The 26,522-nt window shown below is 37.7% G+C and overlaps 1 protein-coding gene across 1 annotated transcript; it reads left to right on the plus strand.

Moving 5' to 3' along the window:
* Positions 1 to 12,737: 12,737 nt before the first annotated feature.
* Positions 12,738 to 25,967, plus strand: slc47a1 (solute carrier family 47 member 1). Its single transcript, XM_057360545.1, has 17 exons — positions 12,738 to 13,133; positions 13,749 to 13,850; positions 14,453 to 14,521; positions 15,287 to 15,435; positions 16,423 to 16,465; positions 17,466 to 17,510; positions 17,601 to 17,698; positions 18,181 to 18,278; positions 18,747 to 18,860; positions 20,701 to 20,768; positions 21,627 to 21,735; positions 21,832 to 21,907; positions 22,011 to 22,080; positions 22,485 to 22,617; positions 22,737 to 22,831; positions 22,933 to 23,106; positions 25,622 to 25,967. The coding sequence occupies exons 1-17, from the start codon at positions 12,960 to 12,962 to the stop codon at positions 25,949 to 25,951; spliced, it is 1,947 nt and encodes a 648-aa protein (XP_057216528.1). The 5' UTR covers positions 12,738 to 12,959; the 3' UTR covers positions 25,952 to 25,967.
* The last annotated feature ends 555 nt before the right edge of the window (positions 25,968 to 26,522 follow it).

The following is a 26,522-nucleotide window of genomic DNA, read 5'->3' on the forward strand; positions in this document are numbered from 1 at the left end:
ATGAGATCAAATGCAACTTACATTTATTGGGGTGAATGTTTGATAAAATGCACTTTTGCCTTATAATTAAAATAAATGGTCTGTCATTTCCAAGGAATTAGCAGAGCTGAGGTGGACAGTAACGAAGTAAATTTACCTGAGTACTGTACTTATGTACACTTTTTGAGTATCTGTACTTTACTTAAGTATTATTTTTTCTGAGTACTTGTACTTTAACTTCACTATTTGAAAGACAAATAACATACTTTTTACTCCACTACATTTAATAAAGGTCCAAAAGTAGAAAATGGTTTCTATGCAGCGGGGTTTCCTGTGTGCGCAATTTATCTGGCTTGCGATCTGCCAGGACCTTTTACTGTTTCAGTTTTTCGGCAAGCTTTGAATGGCCATTTGGCAGATTTTTTTACACAAATCTGGCAACTCTGGGATCTTCCCCGCTAAACTAATGTAAACGTAGGCGCTGCTACATTGTTGATAGCGCTCTAAAATGGCAAATAGAACAATAAAAGACGAAAAAGGCACATGTTAAAGTGTGGTGTAATCATCTGTGGGTTACGATCAGTCAAAGATCGTTGAAACGATGTCATGAAAATGATCGGCATAAATAAGCATCTACACCTTGAGCTATGCGTGCTTGTTAACTTCTGATCTGCTGCTATGTCATTTAAAGCGATTTGGAAAATGAATGATGTTTTTACTGAAGTAACTATAGTTTAAGTATTCCTTTTGAAATAAAAACTATAGAACCCTGCCCAAAATACAACATAAAATGTAATGGATTTAATGGTTATAATTAGAGATGCACCGATTGAAATTTTCTTTGCCGATTCCGATTTTATTACAAGTTAAACCTGCCGATTCCGATTTTCTATCCACAAACTATAATTGACAGTATACTGTATATAAAACCATATTAACTTTTCTTCAATACACATTTTTTTTATTTTCATTGAATAAATGATTGAACATTACAATTTCCCCAAATGCAGTTCTCCAAGCTACATTAAATTACAGAATCTTCTCTTTCCCAAACAACTCTTAAATTGAAGAACTCTGTGACTGAAAAGAAGTACAAATAATAAAATATAACTAAACATGTCACTTAATTTACCTTTTTCATTTTTGTACTCATCTCACAAAAGTCTAAGATAACAATAAAATACTTCAACTTTATTCTCGTCTGTTTCTGTTTATGAAACTAACATTGCTTTATTTCATTTTTTCTGAAATGTAAAATAAATTGTCTTTATCTTGGGTCTGTAGTATTAAAATAAGTGGGTTGATTTTTGCTGCAACTTCAATAAAAAGTTAAAAATCGATAAAATAAAAATAGAGTGAATTCTACTCTAAAGATGTATTTGCAGTTTTTTGTGTTAGTAAAGAACTCAATCAGATATACATAACATATATTGGTTGATTTATTCATTTTTTTATATTTTGGATTTTTAAAAACAAGTAGAAGTCGTGTTGAATGTCATTTTACCTAGGTGAAATGACCACAGTTTTAACTTAAGACAAGCAGTCAGGTTGAATGGAATTTACGTTTGTTTTATACAGAGTGAACGACTTCAACGTGAGTTTAGCATGTGTCAGAGTTTAGCATGATGCTAATAGCATCACTGTTAGCATACATACCCCATGTAGACGGAGCAGCGAGAGATGAACTACAGTCTGTACAGTACATGATGCGTGTGCACACGCGTGCAGTCAGCGGATATGAGAGATGTGCGTGCAGTCAGCAGAGACTCGCGGTCCGGTGGACACACATGCGAGTATAAACGAGCCGTGAAAGACAGGCTGTGCGCGCGCCGTTTACATGTTTACTTGCGGCTTTGAGTGTACTGACGGCTGTGACGTTCTTGCCCGCATCACGGGAAACAGAAGATCGGCTTGGAATCGGCGAGACGTGAGACTGACCGGCCGGTCACCGATCCGTCCGATCATATGAAAAACCGACCGATTCCGGTCTGTGGCCGGTCAATCGGTGCACCTCTAGTTATAATGGGAATTGTACTATGGATACTTGTTGTCTACTTGTATGTGATGGATTCTATTGGTGGGATGGTAAATGCCATTGAAATAAAACCCAAAACACACTACAAAGAGGAATTTAATTTAAAAATCTCATTCTAATTAAAAAATTCATTGTTTTTTTTCAGCAGGGATGGTATTTGCAGTAAAACCACAGTATCCACAAATTTACCATTTTCTATAACCATACTCCAATTAATAATCTTTAGTAAAACCACAGCAACTAAAAATACCATAGTTTCATTATACTAGCTATAGTTTATGTTTGTAGTTAAATTATGGTAATAAGTCCAACAAACACATGGCTTTCTACACTTTACTATTTACAAGAACCTTACTACTTACTGGTAAATTGCTGCTAAAACTGGTAAAGGGAATATACAAAATAAAAGAACACTGCTCATAAATACATATAGGCCTAGGGGGCTAATGAGGATAATTAGGCTAAATGATCATACAGTATTATATCTAAACTAAACATATATGTGCTAAACATATAAAGCTCTTAAAAGAGTTGCTCACTGCAAAATTTGCCCCCATTGACTTTCCATAGTAGGAATAAAAACGACTATGGAAAGTCAATGGGGGCAAATGTTGAAGTGAACTACTCCTTTAATACCACTGATTCTGTGAGCTGCTCAGTGTATTCAGTAGGTTGCTTCAGAGGCACAAGGTATACGACAATAAAACAATGCACAACTGACATAAAGGAAATTTACTTTTAATACTTGAGTACTTTTAAAAGCACGTACTTCTGTACTTTTACTGAAGTAAGAATCGGTCTTTACAACTTTTACTTGTAGTGGAGTAATATTTGACCAGTAGTATCTGTACTTTCACTCAAGTAAGGAAGTTGTGTACTTCGTCCACCTCTGTATAGAGTATTCAAGTAATCAATACAGTTATTCTATACTGTCCTGTATATTACTTGTGGTGTATTTGAGAGTCGAGCTTTAGGTTTAATTTACACATTTTCATAATTTTCCATTTGCAGTTAAAATGAAGAGAAAAATTCTAAGGACATAATGTCCTTTTTAATAAGAAAACTAAAGATAATAGTCAGTCAAGGCTGGAGAAAGAAGATGCTTCTGAAAAGAGTCAGAAATGCACAAAAGCTTAGAGAATGAAGAAAGTCCAATAAGACAGAGGACCCATCAGCAAGGTGATTTAGTTGTGCAGAGAGACAACTTTTGTAACCCTGAAATTCCATGTGAAAAACATGAGTTTTTACATGAGTATTTAGTTAACATGGCATTCACATGAAAGTGTGCCAAAACCACATATATCACATGTGAAAATTTTGAAATTCATGTTTTTTTTTCTTTGTGTAAAGGAAATACCTGATAATGTGACTCATGTTAAGATGACTGCTTAAGTTGATTTTTGGATATCTTGTTTGTGGGTAGTTTTTCATTTATGTATGTACATTTAAGATGCAGGAAAGTGCCTAAATGTTATTATGGTTGTCATTGTTATTTTTACTATATACAATGTGTTGTGAAATAAATGACCATGAAACATTAATTTGAGCTGAACTTGTTTTATTAGCTTATTAGTTTACTTCGAGAAAACAGCAATACATGACAGTGAAAAATGACTGAAAATTAATCCGAATTTAATCAAAATTAAATCAGCAGTGAGACGCTGAAGAGTTCAGTAAAAGAGCTATATTAGGAGCTGTATTAGCTGTGTTTCACGGCTGTTCAGGAGTTTTACGTTCAATTTACATTTTCTTGAATTTCTTGAAAAGATTTCCTAAATTAACTTGCTGTACATCATTATAATGTTTTTAGCTGTGAAGTTGGCTCGTTGAATCAGCGTTATTCTGTACACAGCGAGTTCGCCAGTATGAACGCACATTGTGATCAGAACAACTCGCAAACAAATGACTCCTTTGAACCAATTCGTTTACACAGAATGTAAGAGATCAGTGAATCGTTCAAAGCTCAGTGAACTACAAGAGAACGTAGGGTGTGAATGAGCTTTGCTCATTTAGTTAGACTGGTTACTTATGGGCTAAAAAGTGTTATAAAACAGGCTTATATTAAAATTTTCAACTTTTCTGTTTGATTGAATAAATTTAATGCTTTATATAACTTATTAGTTTTCATTTCATCAAATTTTTGAGAACTTTAATATAAGTGTTTTGTTAAGACACTTATCCCATGTTTTTCATTTGGGAATCCATTATTATATATTTTTTAATTAGTCAGTATCTGTCATGATCCCGCCTTCCTAGCGTCTGTGTCTCTTGTTCTGGCGGACGGGATGATGACAGCCCCACTTCTTGTGTTTGTGTTGGATGTCATGCGCTCTTTAGTCTTAGCCCCGCCCCCTTGTTTCCTTATTCATTATCCCATCATTATTTTACGCCCTACACCTGTCTCCCTCGTTACATCTCCTTAGTTGCTTCCCTATTTAAAGCCTTTGTGTTTGCTGTCTTGTGCTGCACCGTTTTGTGACCCCCACCATCATGTTTTGTCTGCCCTGTGAGTTTATTTAGTTAAAATTGAGCTTTGTTTTTATCTTGTCATGTTTTGGTTCTGTTTCCCCCTCGAGGGATTTTTAGTTATGTTTTCATGTCTTATAAAATAAAGACTTTTTGGTTTAGAGCTGTCTGCATCTGGGTTCTGTCCATGAGTTTCATGACAGTATCTGTGTTTATTAAGCTTAGTTTTCCCCTGTCACTTTGACTGGGGGTGAAAAGTTGTGTGCTTTGAGGAGGAAGAAAAATAAGGGTTGCAGTAAAGTGAAATGGTGCATAGTTGGGCCCCCCATACATGGATTTGCCTAGGGCCCCCAAATCACTATATCCGCCCCTGAGCCAATTAGAACTTTAAATGCACACTAGAGGACCAATCAGGATCAGCTTTCTTTGTCATGTGACCAGACTCCTCAGTGACAGGGGGATATCTGAGGAAACAGTGCAACTAGGGGTGTGCGATATATATCGTATGCGATAATATCGTAAATGTTGTTTTAACGATGTGCGAAATCACATTATTGAGTATGTCACTCACTTTTAATAACCAATCAAAAACCCTCATTCACTGTCCACGAATTCACTGCGTGCTGTAGTCATTTACTGCACCGTCTGCGCGTGCGCATTCAGAGCGTGACATAGCAGCGCATCCATGCGGTCTTTATGACAGAAGTTAAAGATGAGCAAGAAAACAGGGAGAGAAAATATTCAAACACCAACAACCTCGCAACCTACGCTGGATTTAATTGCCAGACGTGGGTCGTCATCATTAGCATGGAGGTGGTTTGGTTTTCAAAGGTCATACGTTATTCAAAAAACGGCAATCTGCAAACTTTGCCGAAAGTCTGTAGCCGTCAAAAGCAGCTCAACAACCAATCTTTTTCACCATCTTCGAACTAGCCATCGCAAAGAGTACGACGAATGTGAAAATGTGCGGGAATCAACTGAACACGACCCGTCTACAGCAGACAGGGTGAAAGTAAAAAATCACACGCAGCAAAAACATTGTGGGAATCATTTGGCAAACAAGTACCTTACGACAAAAAAAGTGGCAGATGGCAAGACATAACAAATGCGGTCAGCAATTACATCGCCAAACTGTACTGTGTCATTTGTTTACATTATAGTACAATATTTGACTGAATCTTAAGTGATTTAAATTTTTTGCAAATTGTTGAAAACTGTTACATTTTCTCTAGTATCTTTGTGCAATTGTACAGTGCTACTGTTCGCCATGTATTGCTTTTTGACACATTTTACAGAACTTGAAGAGAGTCATTTGTTTATAAATGCAAACATTTAAAATTGTAATGTAAAAAATATTTTCATTGAGCAGTGTTTTGTAATTTCTTTGTTTTTTATTTAAAATAATAAACCTTAAGACCTCTCTTCAATTTATTGTTTTCATTATTACTATTATGAGTAATAAATATTCTGTTAGCGTGTTGCAAAATTAAGCTAGTAGTACAATATAAGACTTACAAACATATTTTCTAAGGATGCATTTAAAATATCGTTTGGTTATCATTATTGGCAAAATCCCAGAACACATCGAGATAATCATTTTTTGCCAATATCGCACACCCCTAAGTGCAACACAAAACAATGTTTAAAAGAAACCTCAAGGTTGACTGTTTTATTAATACTCTTGTCAACGAGAGCAGCGCAAACTACAGTATTTTTTGTTTTGCTTTAGGTTTTGTTGAGGAGATTTTTTTTATATTTATAGACACAACACTAGCCAGCAGCTCTATCTGCCTAATACCTGTGTTTACATAGACTCTCATAATGCAGTTAATGCCAAATAGTCAACAACGTCAAGAGTCTTGATTACAACAATAAACGTTATTATGTTTTTTCAGCCATACTCATCTCTTAAAAGTAATTTGATCTGTCCCACCTTCTGTGGATAAAACATAGATACAACAAGTAGCACTGCCTTTTATGCTTAACTTGAACAAGAAAAAAGCATCCTAAAATATGAAATAAGTGTCATAAAAACCATGAAAATGTACCTTTTTTTGCACATTATTATACACTAATTTCATGTTTGACCAAAAGTTATAAGTAAATTGTTTGTGTTGCTTGAAAATGTATTGCTTTAATGAATGTTTTGCAGATATAACCTTATAATTCTTAACCGAAAGTGATTTTTCAGAATCAGAGGGTTTTATCTGAGTTTGACCTGTTCCAAAAAACCTATTTAAAAATTTCAGAAAATGTTGATATTGTACATTTGGAATACATTAAGGGTCTCTGTCTTTTTCAAGTATAAAAGAGATTTGTTCCTCATATCATTTTTGCTATATGAAATGCAAAAACTTTAAAGCTATATTAATATATAAATATCTCAAAACTACTCAGACCGCAGATTTACATTTATTAATTTGGCAGACGCTTTTATCCAAAGCGACTTACAAGTAGGAGAGCATATAAACATTTTGTCAACAAGCTAAACAGTACCGTTAGTTTACAAGGCCATGCTACTAGGATTAAAGCTGGAGTAAGCAAAGGAGGGAATAAACAACAAGATTTTTTTTTAGACAGACAGAGTTATTGGTTAGTCAAATAAATGCGGAACAGGTATGTTTTGAGCTGTTTTTTGAAAGTTGTGAAGGATGCTGCAGTTCGGGTGGAGGCTGGTAGTTCATTCCACCACAGGGGAACCGAATGAGTAAAGGTTTTTGCAAGCGATTTGGTGCCTCGCTGTGATGGAACAACCAGGCGTCGCTCATTTTCAGACCGAAGATGACGGGAGGGGATGTAGACCTGGAGCACTGAGTTGAGGTTATCGTTCTGAAGGCCAGTGTCGGAGATTTAAACTTGATGCGGGCAACAACTGGCAGCCAGTGAAGTGAAATCAGGAGGGGTATTACATGGGTTCCTTTAGGCTGATTGACAACTAGACGTGCAGCTGCATTCTGACCCACACTAGTCACTTTATGCAGCATTGGACTGCCCTCTACATCATTAAGCATCGGTCTGCCCCTCTTCAACTACCTCTTCTGACAGGTTAAACAAAGCCTGCTCTCTTTGTCACTTTAAACATACTAATAAGCTCTTTGCACTACCTCACATCTGCACTGTTCTATATTTCACTGGTTTGCACTCTATCTGCCATTACCTATATTCTTTTTCTCTTTTTAAATATCCCTGCTTGTAAAATGTATTTTACATATAAATGATAATCTGTATTTATATGGTATTTTTTGTTTTATATATATTTTTATTCTGTGTAGTGTTATTTGTATGCACTATGGGTCTGAGAGCAATGCAATTTCAATCCTCCATATGTACAGTATGTACTGTACATGTGGCAGAATTGACAATAAAGCAGACTTTAGCTTTGACTTCTGGATCATTTGCAAGGGCTTGACTGCATTGGTTGGAAGGCCGGCCAGTAGAGAATTGCAGTAGTCCAGTCTTGATATGACCAGAGCTTGGAATAGCAGCTGAGAGGCATGCTCCGACAGGAATGGCCTAATTTTCCTCATGTTGTAGAGCACATACCTGCAAGTCGAGAGGTTGCTGCGATGTGGGAGGTGAATTTCAGCTGGTCGTCGAACATCACCCCCAGGTTCCTCGCAGACTTGGTGGGTGTTATAGTTGAGGATCCGAGCTGAATGGTAAGGCGGTGTTCAATTGATGGATGGGCCGGTATAACCAGGAGTTCTGTCTTGGAGAGGTTGAGTTGTAGGTGATTCCCTTTCATCCAAGAAGAGATGTCCAGAAGGCAGGCAGAGACACGGGCAGAGATGGTGGGGTCATATGGCTGAAGTTAGAAGCTGCGTGTCATCTGCATAAAAATGGTTTGAGAACCCATGTGCCTTAATTATTGGACCCAGGGAGGTGGTATATTTAGAAAAGAGGAGAGGAGCAAAAACTGAGCCCAGAGGGACTCCAGTTGTCCGCTGGTGAGATCTGGATGTCTTGTCTCTCCAGGATACCTTAATGAATCTGCCTCTGAGATAACCAGTTGAGTGCCATTTATGAGATGCCCAGTTTGGAGAGAGTGGATAGCAGTATCTGGTGGTTCACAGTGTCAAATACAGCAGAGAGATCTAGCAGAATAGGGCAAAATATACGGAAAAAAAATAGGGAAAATAGGCAGAGAGTTGGTTAAATACTACCCTTTCGAGGGCCTTGGAAAGGAAAGGCAGGAGTGAGATTGGTCTGTAGTTGCTGATCACTGAGGAGTCTCGAGTGTTGGTTTCTTGAGTAAAGGTGTAACCAGGGCTTGTTTAAATGAGGTGGGGACAGTACCAGTGGTAATGGAGGTGTTTATAATGTGTGCGAGTTGAGGCAGTAGAGACGGAGAGATAGCCTGTAGGAGGTGGGAAGTGTCACAGGCTGGCTCATGGTTGTGACAAAATAAAAGAAAGGATGCAGAATTTTGGCCAAAAATATAATACATTTATTTTATAGACAAAGAATAGTCCAACACAAAAACCGGCAAAGCAACAACATAACAAAACGAGGCGTGGAAGGTGGGAGCTTCCAATGAAGAGGACAACATTCCTTTTGTTAGGAGAGAAGACACCGGGCCCAGGTGTCCTCAATCTTCACTATGGACTGCAGCACCGCCCCCTAAAACACACAAGCAAACGAACACCGAGGGCAGGTATGCAGACCAGAAGACGGTCACAGAAGGAATCGGGTCGAAGGGACATGTAGTAGGCCGGGTGGAAGGGAGAATTTTGGAGACATCAGTCTCCGAGAGGGTTGAGAAAGAAGGGAGTTGAGGAGATAGCAAGGGGTAAGAGAGAGAGATCTGCTGATGGTCTCCACTTTATCAGTGAAGAAGTTGGCAAAGTCATCAGCAGTCAGCGTGGTATTGGCGCGAGGTGGAGGGGGACAGAGAAGAGAGGAGAAGGTTGAGAAAAGTTGACGGGGGTTAGATGCAGTTTGGATTTTGTTTTGAAATGACCTGGTTTTGGCTGCAGATATATCAGTAGCGAAGGAGTTAATATGTTGTTGTTACTTGGTGAGATCAGCAGGGTCTCTACACTTGCGCCACTTCCTCTCAGCAGCCCTTAGCTTGGTCCGATGGTCGCGAAGAGTCTCAGAAAGCCAGGGGCAAGAGGGTGTAGCACGTGCAGGCCTAGAGGTAAGAGGGCAGACACTGTCAAGACAGGATGTAAAGGTTGTACAGAGCTTATCAGTATCTTCCTCAATGTTGTGAGATGAGCAGAGGGTTGTGGTGGGTAGGGAGGAAGACACCATGTACGAAAAGCAAGTGGGAGAGAGGGAACAAAGATTACGACGGAAAGAAACAGGGTTGGGGGGAGGTGAGATTACAGGGAGTGTTACAGTGAACATTGAGATTAGACTGACTTGCGAAGGCCGGGATGAAGTCTGCCTTGTTGACCGATGACAGGCAGTTCCAGAGCCCTACAGGCAGACAAGCAGACTGTGGAGGGCTAGTGCAGCGTGACCGAAGACGGTGTTGAGGTCTCCGCTGTGTACGTTTGTAAGTGCGTCTACTGTGTACAGTATGAATGTACTGGAAACACATGTTAGTAGCAAAACAATAGACAGTAGGAAAGTAATGGAAAGAAAAATTTAATCAAATCTTAACGTGGCGTGCCCTCTCGGTGTCTTTTCTTGGTGGAGTCGCGTAGGTAGAGTCTCAGGTCTTTACCTCGTCACCCGTCACAAGAGGAGAGCTGCACACTAGGGCTGGCACTTCCACTGCAGCGTGAGAAATCAGTGCTAATATAATACAGGCTCCCTGATTGCTTAATGGGTCAGTGATTGCTTCACAGCTGAGCCCACTTGCTCAATTAACAGCTCAAGGCTTCAAAGTGACTAAAAGTGCTAGGTGAAAAGTAACTCAAGCTAGATGGCTAGGTGCTAACAACAGCTACTTAACAAACAACAGTTACATTAAAAGCAGTGCAGGAAGTTCATTAGTCCTTTGTTAACAAACAGGTACTAGTCCGGTTCAAGCATACACAGCAAGTTCACTACAGCTACAGCTAGCTAGGCAGACAAAATGCTTCTCTAAATGTAAATGTAAATGTACTCAGACAGCAGATAGAACCTTATAATTCCAAGGCGACGAAATGTTGTGCACTTCTGTGGCCTAAACTTAACTTCCGGTACACAAAGAATAGAGTCCCTGTAGATTATTTCTGATAACAATCAAAAGAAATAACAAGTAAATTACATTAGCTAGCAAGTTAAAAGTGTCTAGCCAGTATTATATGGGTTTACCAGTACAAGAAGTGTTACTTGGCTAAACTTAAATGCGACAAAGTTACAAGACCCATTCAACAAGTTGTTTATTTTATACAATTATTAGCCAATAAGAAATTTTCTTTGCCGATTCAGATTTTATTACAAGTGAAACCTGCCGATTCTGATTTTTGCCGATTCCGATTTTCTATCCACAATCTATAATTGACAGTATACTGTATATAAAACCATATTAACTTTTCTTCAATACACATTTTTTTTTATTTTCATTGAATAAATGATTGGACATTACAATTTCCCCAAATTTCCCTAAATGCAGTTCTCCAAGCTGCATTAAATTACAGAATCTTCTCTTTCCCAAACAACTCTTAAATTGAATAACTCTGTGACTGAAAAGAAGTTCAAATAATAAAATATAACTAAACATGTCACTTAATTTACCTTTTTCATTTTTGTACTCATCTCACAAAAGTCTAAGATAACAATACAATACTTCAACTTTATTCTCGTCTGTTTCTGTTTATGAAACTATTACTACAATTATTATCCAATAAGATATGAATATAAATTCACATTAATATAAATTGATTAAAATATAAATAGTTATATTATACCAGAACGATTAACAAACATAGACCAGAAGTTATCGGCAAGGGTGCATCCGATGAAACATCTTGGCGTCACAAAACACCTTTCTGAGTGTACTAGAATGTTACATTAATTACTTCATTACTTAATTTTAATGTAAACTAGGCCGAATAAATTTTTAGCTTCTTAATTTTAACTCTGGTTGCGATTATTACAAAATATTTGCTCAGTGTAGGCCCGCATTTTCCTTTTTTTATTCCACACTGCAGATTCTCAAGGGTCATAGGTCCCCTGTAAGAGACCCCTTTTTAAAGCCCTTTTTGTTACGAGGTTGTATCTCCTTCAAATAAAAATGACTTATTTCCGAAAACGGACAACAGATTATGATGATTAGCAAAAGCATTGCAAATGCTGATGGGTGTGTGTGGGAAAGAATGACATAATTTGTGTGCAAAGACCTTATTACACATTCTCGATGAATAATAGTGATTTGTTTTGTCTATTCATGTCATCTACACTTGTGTGATATGTGAGACAGACAATATAAAGATTACAGGACAAATTACTGTATTTTATTGCATGTCAGTGCTTAGGTGTCATTTTTTACTATTGCCCTCCCGTTTACTCTTGAGCTTTTCTTATTGCATTTCTGATAAGAGCTGCATATCATGAAGACTAAAGGTTACTCCTGTTGGGAACAAGCAAATAATGTAAAATGTAATGTGAACATTAAGATTGTCTGACAAATTTGTGTAAGAGCCTGAATATTTGAAAAGATTGCATTTTGTTATTTTTTAAATGCCTTGATTGATTTCTTTCAGTTTATTGAATGATAAGAGATAGTTGTGCAAGACCTTTGGAGCTGACTAAAGTTAAACATTACCATTTAACCAAAGGGCACGTTAATGACCAAAGGTTACGTGCAATGTGCCAACCTTGACTACCGGGCATTCTAGATGCTTGGCAAGCTTTTAGAGGGTGATGTCCCATTATACTACAATATGTGCCAATAAGGTGATCCGGTTGGATTTAGATTGATTTATCAAATGTCAAAAATACATTTTCTTGGTATCACAATTTGAAACACTCACTGCAAATCTGTTTAAATAGAGCGACTATAGCCTGCTTTTGATTTCCAAAGTGGCTAAATTAAAATATAAATGATATTATCCTAAGGATTGTACAGTTAGTTAAGGCGTATACGTACGGCGCTGTGAATTTGAGAGCCTCTTATTAACTCTTGCTGTCCATTAATAAGCTCTGTGCCTCAAAAAGCAAGAAATCTGGCACGAGCCCCTCAAAGGAGCAACAATCTGTTATTTACATAGACATTCCTGATAAGATTACCGCTGTGTTTAAGAAGTAAGAAAGGCTAACCCGCCCCTTTCAACTCCCCCCCCCACCAGTGCTGTTGTGCTCCATACAGGGAATTATAAAGAGCTTGTTTGTGACCTGCCTCTCTCGGGCTCACTCTGTGACTAAAGACAGCAGGTTACTTCATCATTGGCCCGGTCTGATTTGATTTGATTGCTTCTGCCTCCATGGACTGATAACAACATTTCGGAAGTCACAGCGCTCCTTAAATTGCTCCCCTCGTTTTCTCGTCTATTTCTTTCTCCTTCTCATCCTCTTCTCTTATTTTTATTCACTCAACGCTTGAATGGACAAGTCTGAGCGGATGCCTGAGGCTTGTGGCCCCCCGACGGGCAATGAACAAGTCACCGAGGCAACAGCGGCTAGTTCCAAACGGTTCGGCTGCAGCTGTGTGCATCGCTGGCTTCCCCTGGCCTACAGAGAGGAGCTCTACCATGTCCTGCACCTAACTGGGCCTCTGGTGAGTTCTCTGACTATTTCAACCATCACTTACGTGTCCTCAAAAGCACACTGTATAAGGATAGGAGTTTTGCCACAGATACTCATTATTTGTAGTGAAGTTATGTAACTTTTGTAACTCATTCTGTGTTTATGGTGTTAAAGTGAGTAGTAATCTTATGACTGATATGATGAATTGATGAACTTATCATTGTGCATGATGCTTATCTGACTGACACAGTTATGGTTATACAAATCCAAGAAATATATTTAGTAACCCTTCTATTCTGGGATTTCACATTGTTTGGGCGTATTTGCATGCAATATGACCAATGAGATAAACTGAAATTAAGATGTCATGACATCACAATGTGGGAACAGACTGTAAAGATGAAGTACTGGTACAATACACTTTCTTCATGTTTATTTATTAATAAGCTTAAGCAAACAATCAAGTTCTCATGCACATTCAAGTCCTCTATGTTTATCGCATTACAAACGTGTGCCCAAATGAGCAAAATATCCACAGCGATATGAATGTTAAATGACCCACAGGCCTACTGTGCTAGTTACTGTATGTCAATTCGGATTGAATATAGCTGTGTGTGGTTGACATCTCTGTGTTCATGTTCTACAGCTCATCTCCAGGATCCTTAATTTCCTTCTTCCATTTGTCATCACAATATTCTGCGGTCATCTTGGAAATGCTGAACTTGCTGGATATGCCTTGGCCTCTGCGGTAAAACCTTCATCAGACCATAGAGCTCCCTGTGTTTTTATTCAACTATTCACCTTTATGGCATTCAAAATGAATATGAATCTTTTTTCTGTGGAACACAAATGAGGATTTTTTGAGAAACGTTTCAGGGGTTTTGTGTCCATACAATGGAAGTCAATGGGGACCAATATTGTTTGGTCACCAACATTCTTCAAAATATCTTGTTTTGTGTTCTGCAGAAGAAAGAAAGTCATACAGGTTTGGAATGATATGTGGGTGAGTAAATGATGAAATCATTTTCATTTTGGGTGAACCATCCCTAAAACGTACATTAAAGGCATTCAGTATTACTGTACATCTGCTGCATTGCTGAACTCTCTGTAACATTACAGCCCTAAAATCTTGACTGATTTGTTCATTTCTGAAAAAAGAAAGCTGTCATGTCATATCTGTTGTTTGGACACCAAGTCTATATCCTTTTCTAAGAAGAAAAGTTGATGAAAATCCAATTCCTGTATCTCTAAGAAGGAACCAGTTAAATACAGTGAACTACAGTACTGTAACACCTACAGTAGTTGTCAAGAAGGATTTTTGTATTACTAAAGCAGAATTTATTTCCTCAGACTATTAATGTGACCACAACCGCCACAGGATGTGGACTTGCTCTCGCCTGCGACACGCTTGTCTCTCAGGTATTAGTTTACATGGTTGAATAGTCATGTCTGTGGGCTTACCTGCCAATTTATGTAATCGTTTAAATATATATCCCATTGTTGTGTTTAATGTTTGTATAGTAAATACCCTAAAAGCTGTATAGACCACTTTGGATGACATAAACAACGATGGTCTAACACTGGTCCAGAATAACTTCCTGTTTCAGTTCTTTAACACTTTACACAAAACAAAACAAAATACAACCAACAGATCATTCATTTATAAGCTATATTTAAAGATTTAATAATAATAATAAATAAATACTAAAGCCGGAAGTGCTTCTGGACCAGTGTTTACATTTTGCAAAGTGATCTACAGTATATACATTAAATTTGACTGCGGTTTTCCCAAATGTTTTGAAAATGTTTAAAAATATTAAAAACAGCCCTTACAACAAAATCTGTACCATAGAATCAGATGGTAATACCTAAACTATTATATGCCAAGATACTAAATTATTAATATAGCAATATAGGATTTACACATGTCCTTCAGGATGAAAGAAATCCATGATGCATGTCCAAGAATTAACAGTATGGTACCATCTTCAAAATGCTTTAGTATTGCCATTACAGTATTTCTTGAAGCCTTATTCCTATTAAATAAAGCGTGTGAGATGAAAAGTTAAACCAATTTCTTTTACGTTTGGACACAGTACATGTTTCGGTACAGGATTTAAACTAAACAATACTCAATTGCACAAGTTATACTGTATTTGCTAATGGTCTTTTTTACATGTCCAGACATTTGGCAGTAAGAATCTAAAGCGAGTGGGGGAAATACTTCAGAGGAGTATACTCATCTTATTGCTCTTCTGTCTGCCATGCTGGGCTATACTCATCAATGCTGAGTCAATACTTCTCGTTCTGAAGCAGGAACCTGAGGTGGCAAGGTCAGACTAATTCAAAATATCCGCAATACTATTCTGTCTAAAATGTGGATTTTTTAGGCTCTAAGGGGGACTACAGGGACCTTGGAATAGTTTGCTAAAGTTTGTCTAATGTTGCATCATTATTTATTTACATTGGAAATGTTTGACTTCTAGTGAAAACTTTCCAGATATTAATTTAGTGCATAGTCGGCTGTGTCTGTAAAGCCCTTAACCAACACTCATGGCAATTGGTGAATTTTTACCAGTTCACATAAATTTGTGTGTACAAATCTCATTTGTACATTTTAGGAAGTTTTGCTTTAGTTAAGTTTGGGGGCGGGGCTTCAGGATTGCTCTTTGTGCTATATGTCATATGTTTTTGAATGATTGACATCATACAAATTAGCCAACCATGAATTGTTGTGAAAATAGCATAGACAAGAACAACATTCATCTTGGAGGAACACTTCAAACCTTGAGGAAAGTAAAGTAAAGGGGAAAAAGGAGATGAGACTGAAACTTTTCTGAGATAAGGTTATGAAAATAATTGAAATCAAATTAGTCTGAGCGTTCTTCTGGCCAGTTTTAAATTGAAGAAGAAGATATTAGCTGGGTCTTCATTTTCTGCTTCACTAGTTCATTTAATTCCATGTGAAAATTACAGGCAGAGATGTTCTCTTGGCATTTTATCAGCCAGTTTCTTGAAGTTTCACTCTGAGATACCTTTAAAACATCTGTTCTGGGCACGTATTGGCTGCCTTTTATCATTATTTTTTAAATATTTTTTGTTTTCGAAAGGACTTAATATTTTATTATTATTCATTATTTGTTTTGCATCATAACTAATTCCAAGATTAAAGGTCTTTTTAAGACCATAAAAACATAGCAAATTAAAAATATATACAGAAATGTATTGAAGTTGCATTTAAAAAGTGATGGCTTGTGGTCACAATACCATTTGGGTATCACACTATTCTGAGACTGTTATTCATAAAGCTACATTTTCAGGATTGCACATCTGTATGTTATGGCTTACCTCCCTGCTGTTCCTGTAAGTATAACAACATGTTTTTCTAAAACATTCAGTGCTTGTGCTTTCATCTCTGTCTTTGCCTTGTTTTTAAGAGTAGAAGTTCAAAGGTTCCCTGCTGTTTTCTTCAAATTGTGCTTCTCACTTTTCATGACACCTTTTTTATTTATTTAGTCTATATTTAACATGTCTTATGAACAAAAACTTCCACTAAAAATGTTTCACAATAAAACTGCATGTGTTGTCCTCGTAAATCAATGTCTTGGTTTTATACATTTGATTTATATATTGGTGTATTTCTTACTTAAATATACATAATCAATTAAAAGTTTAGGGTCATCTGAGTGAAATGTTTCTCTTGACCTCTTGATTTGAATGTGTAGTCCTAAGAAAAAAAGATATACTTGTTCAAACATATCAGTTTCTTTCAGTACAAAACAAAGATTTTATTAATAAATTGTTTTAGAAATGGAGGACTCAATTATAAAGAACTGGCAGCCAATGAAAGCCCAGAATAGATCAGAAGTCCTTACTGTCTAAAAAGTATCTCAGGGTAAGACCTCAAAGTCCACAAATTAAAAAACATTTTTATTCATTTTGCTTTTTTTTATCTACAACATAATTCCCATACACTGTAAAAAATAAAACAGTGAAAAACTGTAATTTTCTGGCAGCTGGGGTGCCAGAAATAAACCGTAGAATAACGATTTTTCCCTGTAAAATTACACGTTTCTCCTGTTTTTCTGATACATTTCTTTTTCTGTAATTTAACAATTTTTTCAGTATTTTTGTAAATCAGTAAAAAAACTGTAAAAGTCCGTCATTTTACATTTTTACAGTGTACAGTTACATTTATACATTTAAATTGTAATTATGTGGAAAAAATATGGACTACAACATTAAGTGAATAAGCGAGTGACCATAAACTTTTGAATGACAATGTATTATTTGATTTTTCATTAATATTATATTTTAATGAAAAAAAATCTTAGAGTGTTGTCTCTCCCTCAATTCTCCATAGGCCATGTTTCTGCACCATTTGCAGGTGTCTTATCTGCAGAACCAGGTACAACCATTACAGCCTCCCAATAATCCCGAGACATACATTAGCAGAGAAGATATGAAACTGAACAGAGAATATAATGTCTTGTTTCAGGGCATCATCCTGCCCCAGATGTACACAGCAGTTGTTGCCAACATTTTAAATGTAGCGACAAACTACGTCCTGCTTCGTGTACTAAACCTGGGAGTGATGTATGTATGCTTGTTTATCTTACATCAAAACCACATTCAGCTGCATCGCCTGTGTATTACAAGCCATTCCGTCATTCCAATCACCTTTCAGTGCCTCTGTGTATTTTGTCAATACATGCAATGGCCATAAGAGGCGAGAAATAAGGGTCCTTGTGATAAGCAGGTGTGTGTGTGTTCATGTTTGTATATCCCGGTGGGGACCTAAACCTGAATACACACCAACACATGGGGACTCTTGTCACCGTGGGGACCAAAATTGAGGTCCCCAGGGGCAAAAAAGCTAATAAATTGTACAGAACAATATTTTTTACAAATCTAAAAATGCAAAAAGTGTTCTATGATCTTTAGGTTTAGGGATAGGGTTAGGGATAGGGGATAGAATATACAGTTTGTACAGTATAAAAACATTACGCCTATGGACTGTCCCCACGGGGATAGTCAACCAAAGCTGTGTGTGTATGTGCGTGTGTGTGTGTCTGCAGGGGCTCTGCTGCAGCCAACAGTATCTCACAGATTTCCATCTCCCTCCTGCTGTTTGCCTACATACGCTGGAAAAAGCTGCATGTCAAGACATGGGATGGTGAGGAATATATGGAGAGATGCACACACAGACACTCATGTTTGCTTTTTAAACATAATGGGAAATATTTTTCATGCAGATGCACTTAGAACCATTACATTGTAACTCCGCATGGGAGAGTTGCCATTTGCTTCTATTGTTTTTATACTGACCTACTGGTATTTTTTATCCCCCATGAGCACCCCTTAACCTAACCATCACAGAAACCATTTACATATTCAAAAAAGCATCACTGATATGTTTAATAATTTTTGGGAACACAGATGGTACGTTGGTAACCACACAAGAACAAATTTAGCTTAGAAGCATAGCCTGTAGATGTGGATTGCATCTTTTTGCTATCTGTTCGGATTGTTTCATTAATCAATAATGCCAAGAGACTTGGGAAGTGGAAAGAGCTGTACACTCATGGGATTGCAGTGATTTTCCAGTGTTTGCTTATGCGACTGTCTTTGTCGCCCCCTACAGGCTGGTCTACTGTATCACTGCAGGAGTGGGGCTCTTACATGAAGTTGGCTATACCCAGCACCCTCATGCTGTGCTTTGAATGGTGGATTTATGAGATTGGAGGCTTCCTTGCAGGTGTGTACATTTGTGTTGGCTTATGGCATGTTTCCATTTAAATTTGGTCAATGCTTGCCTTTATTTTGTTTTGATTGGTTGAGCCGAGTTCTAAGGGGCTGTGTCCACCGAGGCGTTTGCGGCTGAAAACGCCAGGAGCTCGGTTGAAGACGAAAACGTTCTGCCCCAAGTTGAGCATTTTTCAACTCTGGGCACCCGGTCGAACGCTGGCGCTGAGCGTGGGGAAAAAATGACAGCTGCTGGTGTTTTCAAAAAACTCTGCGTTTTTATAAGAAACAATTGAAAAAACACGCCGTACGCCGACAGAAATGCTTCGGTGGACACAGCCCCTTAGCTGTTCTGTAACCCACTGCTTCTTGGGGCTTATTGCTTTAATAAACTGCGTACGAGTTTTATTGTTGATCTTTAACCTAAAGTGCGTCTGAAATCATGTAAGCATTAAAATCCCAGACAGATTTGTTAATAATTATTTTGCTTGTGCACCACTGCAGATCCCAGGGGTCAATGGTCGCTTTATAGCTTTGTAATTGTTTTGTAGTTTTACAGTACGGTCGTTTTATAGCCAACTCATCTCTATGGGTTCCTTCGTTTTTGTTGCGCAATTCCACTGTCCTCTTTTCACCTCTTTCACGCATAAAATCTCCATTGTGTCTTCCATTATTCTGGAATTTAACTCTGTATACACAGCAATTACAAAAATACCAGACTCTGATTTAAATTGAATGCTGTGCTTTTCTTTTCTTCTATACAAAAAATACAACTGTAACCCCAACATCTCATTAGAGATGAAGAGGACTCAACACCAAGCATCTACCACAGTCTGTCTCTCTGCACATAATATTTATTTAACAATAATCAAAATTGGCTAACAGATAAGTGGAACTGGCAAAGAAACTGACTAAACCACAAAATGAGAAACATAACAATAGTACATCTACAGACCACAGGGTCCCCCCCCCAGTTATATTACATAGCGAATACTCGGCCAATAAGTGCACACACACTACATCACAGAGAAAAGAACTCAAAACTCACTTCAAATTCCAAACAGCAATATTCACCAAAATTAAATCAATACACTTATATCCCCTCACCTTAGCAGAGTGATTCATATGTCATATACAAATGAGAACCCCACAGTTCATTGGTCCGCAATGGACAACAAAAACTAACAAAACAAAACAAACAAAAATCAAACAATAACGTCAATCACTTTGCCATACAGAACCCAGTTTAACATTTGGATCATACCAAACTACCCATTAAGCCACCATTGTTTCTAGTAAAAAAGTAAACGGCAATCATGCATTCTCTGTATTTAAATGCTTAATGCTCTGAAGCTCCAAACACATGTTTCTCCAAACGGGCACAATTCAGTTCTATTAATCAACTGGGGCCTCATGTATCAACGCTGCGTACGCCAGCTTTCACACTCATGGTCGGATGTACTAACAATGAAATTAACGTGAGAATGTGCGTTCCTCCACGACAACTTCACGTCAGGCATGAGTTTTTTTGTGCGTACGCACATTTACAGCTTTGTCCGTACGCAATGTTTTAGTATGGAATCAACGCAAGTCTTTGTACATGAGGCCCCTGGTCTTAACGTCAGCTCTTACACAGCCTCAAGTTCCCACACCACATGGTGCCTCAAAGAGGAAGCCCCTAAAATTGGACTTCCTTTTATAACAATGTGACCTGTGGGATTTGTAGTCCATCTCATTTGTAGTCCCTATATCTTCTACCCCATTACACAACCTTTTAAATAAACATTTTTATTTTATTACTTCTTTTCACGCATAATTAAATGATAGCCCCACCCCTCTCTGCTGATTGGCAGGAATGCTGGGAGAGGTGGACCTTGCTGCTCAACACGTGCTGCTGGAGTTAGGGGCCATTACTTACATGGTAAGACTGTGTTACGTAACATTACACTTTCTTGAAGACTTATTAAAAACCTATTGACTGTTTCAGTCGGTTTATCTTTGATTGCCGTTGTCAGGAGGGCTTGTCAGACATTAATAAAGATGACAAACTACATTTTGTTTTTTTAAGTGTCTAAAAACTAAAGAAAATTGAAGGACTGAAGTTTATTTAAAGGCATTTGTAAGCACCCAATTTTTTTTATCGTTCATAGCTGATCTTTCATAACTGAGCTTGGTTTGTGTCAGTGTTGAGATCTATTTTAGAGACATTTGTGAGATCTCTGGGTGTTTTTCTCAGAAGAGATATCTGAGATGCAAAAGACTTAAAAGTTTCCAGTTGTCCTCCATTTACTCTCATTGATGTCTAGGAGAAATTATTGACACTTTAAAGGTCCAGTGTCTGAAATCTAAGTGGCATCTATAGTGGTGAGGTTGTGAATTGCAACCAACGGCTCACTCCACCCCTTCCTTTCGAAGCACTACGGCAGCTGACACAGAACTAAGATGTCATCATGTTTTCACTTCTTTGCTGAAGGAGATAACGTATTTATGAAACACGCTCTGTATAGCAGTTTGTCTGTTTACGGCTACTTTAGAAACAACATGGTGAATTCCATAAGGGGACCCGCGGTGTATGTAGATAGAAATAGCTCATCCTAAGATAATAACAACACAACGCTTCATTATGTAAGATTTTTGTACACCTCTAAATACATAGTTATGTGTATTATATTGCATTTTCGTCAATAGATCCAAAAAATTACACACAGCACCTTTAAAGAGTTCTCTTCCTTGTTTTTCATACAAATGATTGTGTGTTTTAATAAATGTATATGTTTAGTTTCCGTTAGGTGTGCACGCAGCTGCCTGTGTTCGTGTGGGAAATGCACTGGGGGCCGGAGACACTAACAGGGCCCTGCTCACCAGTAAAATGACTCTTGTGATCTCAGGTCAGTAAAATACAGAATTTCTAAAGTCTTTAGAATACCTTTATGATCATCGCTGTTTAGAAAGGATATATCATTTTAACCTTTAATGTATTGCAGGAATTTTGGCTGTTTTTCAGGGAATCATTCTGGGTTCAGCAAAGTCTGTGGTGGGCTACATCTTCACCTCTGATGAGTATGTTCATTACTGTCATGATGCAGAAACATTCTGCATTATAATAAAACAAGGATTTGACAGTATTATTATTGACCTAATAACTATTCTATCTATCTAACAGGAGCATAGTAAAGATTGTCTCAGAAAATCTCACTCTCTATGTTTTTCTGCAGTTTTTTGATGCTCTTGTGGTAAGTTGGTAAAGCCAATTATTCCGTTATTTTGTCATCAGCTGTTGAGTCTTTATGACCAAGCTACAGAGATGTTTAATTGTAACATTATATTTTATCATCTTTGTGATGTGTAACTTAATAGTTGTCTTTCATCTTTTCATGTTTTATGCATTTGGCAAACGCTTTTATCCAAAGCGACTTACATTGCATTGTACTATACATTTGTTTCTAATTATGTGCAATCCCTGGGATCGAACCCATGACCTTGGCGTTGCTGGCGTCATGCTTTAACCACTGAGCCACAGGAAAGTTCTAAGATACAACTACAGTAGTCTTTATCAGTAAAACGCTGTTTATCAGTAATAAACAGCGATGACATAAAACCTGATTACAAAATCTCACGTATCTGTGTTGTGTTTTAGTGCGTGTCTTCAGGCATTCTTCTGGGTGCTGGGAAGCAGAAAATAGCTGCAGTGTCCAACTTGATCTGTTACTACTGCATTGGGTTACCAGTGGGAATAGCACTGATGTTTCTGGCTGAGCTCAGGATACTTGGTAGCTTTCTTACCTCTGTTTTCAGAAAAAATCAAATAGCTGATTCTTTACTCAACCTCCTCTAAAACGGTTCTCTGAAACCTTTAAGTGTAACACTATTTTCATTTGCGCTCATTCAGGACTGTGGCTTGGCCTGTTGATTTGTGTCATTATTCAGACCTGTTTCTTCACTACTCTTATCTTCAAGCTCGATTGGAAGAAAGTGACGGAGCAGGTAGGACGTCACGAATAACGCCTGCACTGTCATTTTACAAACAGACCTAGCAAGTGTGTAGCGAACGTTTGCTATAACATGTTGACTAATGACTTCTTTAGGCGCAGAAACGTGCAGGCAAAAATGCAAAGGTGGTGTTTGTGCGGCAGAACCCGTCAATCGGACAATCGGTGGTTGATACGCTGGTCTCCGAAGGGCAGAATGATGAACAAACGCCTGACACTGGAGCTTCTGCATGTATACCAGAACCATGGGATGACATCACTGGGAACAAAGTAATTAAAGCTAATTGCAATGGTTATGTATGGACAGACAGAGACAGACAGATAGACAGACAGAGATAGAGATGGGTAGTTGACAGACTAATATGCATTAGTGCACAATTTGTCCAATGGTGTGAGGGCAAAAATGTAGAAATAACTAACAATGAAGATAAATCTCTCTTATACTACTTTGTATTTTATATCATAAATATAAATAATATAAAACAATGTAATATTAAAGGGGTCTTATGACAGGGCTAAAATGAATATTATCGTTTGTTTTAGATGTAATACAATGTGTATACACGATTTAAGGTTCAAAAACGCTGTATTTTCCACATACCGTGCATGTTTGTATCTCCTCTTTGCCCCGCCTCTCTGAAACGTGCAGATTTTTTACAAAGCTCATGGCTCTGAAAAGCGAGGTGTGCTATGATTGGCCAGTTAACCAGGACATAGTGATTGGTCGAATACTGCAAGCGTGTGACGGAAATGTAACGCCTCTTACCATATTTGGAACATCAGGTTCCAAAGCAATTGTACTGACAGGTACGCCCACCTTACTTGCGTATACATTTGGGCGGTCTTAGTCAAATCATACCACAAACTGATGTAGATTTGTGGGGGTGTGGTTACACGAGGCGTTTCAGGCAGGTCTGGGTGAGCATTCGCTTTTTAGATAGAATGCATCTTTTGTTCCAGCCCTTTAATTTGTGCAATTTTACGTGTCTAATACATGCACGGGCAACTTATAACACACCAAAGACACAGAAAAACACGTATTCGCACCATATGACCCCTTTAACAGTTTGTTTTCTAAATTTTGCAGATAGATGAAACACAGATAGACAGACAGACAGATATATACACAGACAGGCAGACAGACAGACAGACTGATGCACAAATAGATAGATAGTAGATACACATACATATACACAGACATATATATATAGACAGACAGATACACAGATAGATAAAACAAAGATAGATAGACAGACAGACATATACACAGATAGATGAAAAACAGACAGACAGACAGATAAACAGACAGACAGACACAGATAGACATATAGACAGACAGATACACAGATAGATAAAACACAGACAGACAGACAGATGCACAAATAGATAGATAGATGGAAACACAGATAGACATATATATAGACAGACAGATACACAGATAGATAAAACACAGACAGACAGATAAACAGACAGATAGATAGAAACACATATAGACAGACAGATACACAGATAGATAAAACACAGACAGACAGACAGATGCACAAATAGATAGATAGATGGAAACACAGATAGACATATATATAGACAGACAGACAGACAGATACACAGATAGATGAAACACAGACAGACAGACAGACACTTNCAATGTGTATACACGATTTAAGGTTCAAAAACGCTGTATTTTCCACATACCGTGCATGTTTGTATCTCCTCTTTGCCCCGCCTCTCTGAAACGTGCAGATTTTTTACAAAGCTCATGGCTCTGAAAAGCGAGGTGTGCTATGATTGGCCAGTTAACCAGGACATAGTGATTGGTCGAATACTGCAAGCGTGTGACGGAAATGTAACGCCTCTTACCATATTTGGAACATCAGGTTCCAAAGCAATTGTACTGACAGGTACGCCCACCTTACTTGCGTATACATTTGGGCGGTCTTAGTCAAATCATACCACAAACTGATGTAGATTTGTGGGGGTGTGGTTACACGAGGCGTTTCAGGCAGGTCTGGGTGAGCATTCGCTTTTTAGATAGAATGCATCTTTTGTTCCAACCCTTTAATTTGTGCAATTTTACGTGTCTAATACATGCACGGGCAACTTATAACACACCAAAGACACAGAAAAACACGTATTCGCACCATATGACCCCTTTAACAGTTTGTTTTCTAAATTTTGCAGATAGATGAAACACAGATAGACAGACAGACAGATATATACACAGACAGGCAGACAGACAGACAGACTGATGCACAAATAGATAGATAGTAGATACACATACATATACACAGACATATATATATAGACAGACAGATACACAGATAGATAAAACAAAGATAGATAGACAGACAGACATATACACAGATAGATGAAAAACAGACAGACAGACAGATAAACAGACAGACAGACACAGATAGACATATAGACAGACAGATACACAGATAGATAAAACACAGACAGACAGACAGATGCACAAATAGATAGATAGATGGAAACACAGATAGACATATATATAGACAGACAGATACACAGATAGATAAAACACAGACAGACAGATAAACAGACAGATAGATAGAAACACATATAGACAGACAGATACACAGATAGATAAAACACAGACAGACAGACAGATGCACAAATAGATAGATAGATGGAAACACAGATAGACATATATATAGACAGACAGACAGACAGATACACAGATAGATGAAACACAGACAGACAGACAGACACTTGTGGATAACTACTTTAATGTGATGATAACTGCTTCAATATTTTGCTCCATTAGGCACAGCTATCAAGTAACAGCTCTGAAGCAGTCGGGTACATGAAAGTGAGCACTCAAGATCAGGAGAAAGCTGAAAGTGGACTAACGCTGGCGAGTGAAACTGGAGAAGCTCCACATAAATTACTGCTCTCTATGAACCAGCTTGTGCTGAGAAGAGGACTGACGTTGTTGACTGCTGTCTTGATTCTGATAGCTGGAATAGCTATCCATATAACCTGTCCTCTTCCAGAGCCTTTCATTCCACCTCACAGCAACCTAACAATCAACTGGAGTAACTTCTCCACCCCTGACACCTTTATCAACACTACAGCGAGTTCAATTTACATGTAACTCTGTTCATCTTGCCAAGAGACACTTCCCACATCAACACATTAAGGAACCAGAATGCTGCTTATCCATTCAATGCAGAAATCACGTCGATGCTTATGAGCCTAATACAAGGATTTTCATCAGTGTTATTGTAGAAAAAACCTCCCCATCATTAGTCACGGATGTAACTCGAGTTTACAGACTATAGAAGTCCTTTATGGAGAGCATTTCTCTGAATGTATATCCACTATGGACACACTCCAAACCATCTTAATAGGCCAAATATTGATATACAGTATATTATGCATTGTTCATGTTTTTTTTTTTCATTTCCTAGTCAGGTTTAACATTTTAAGTATTTCTTATATATCTGGTCTTCTGTTTATATTTTGCACATTATCTTTAAGGTTGTAGTTGTCTTTGTAAATATATGTATCATATCAATGTAAATCAGAAAAGAAGAGTGCAATAGCAGTTCAATACTTTCACATATTTAGTTTTGCCAAATTATGAATGACATGCATTCGTATTTGCCATTTTCTTATAATATGTTCAGACACACACTTTTTCACCGTCAAACATGCCGGATAGA

Source organism: Triplophysa rosa, linkage group LG19, assembly GCF_024868665.1.
Source record: "Triplophysa rosa linkage group LG19, Trosa_1v2, whole genome shotgun sequence".
NCBI lineage: Eukaryota > Metazoa > Chordata > Actinopteri > Cypriniformes > Nemacheilidae > Triplophysa > Triplophysa rosa.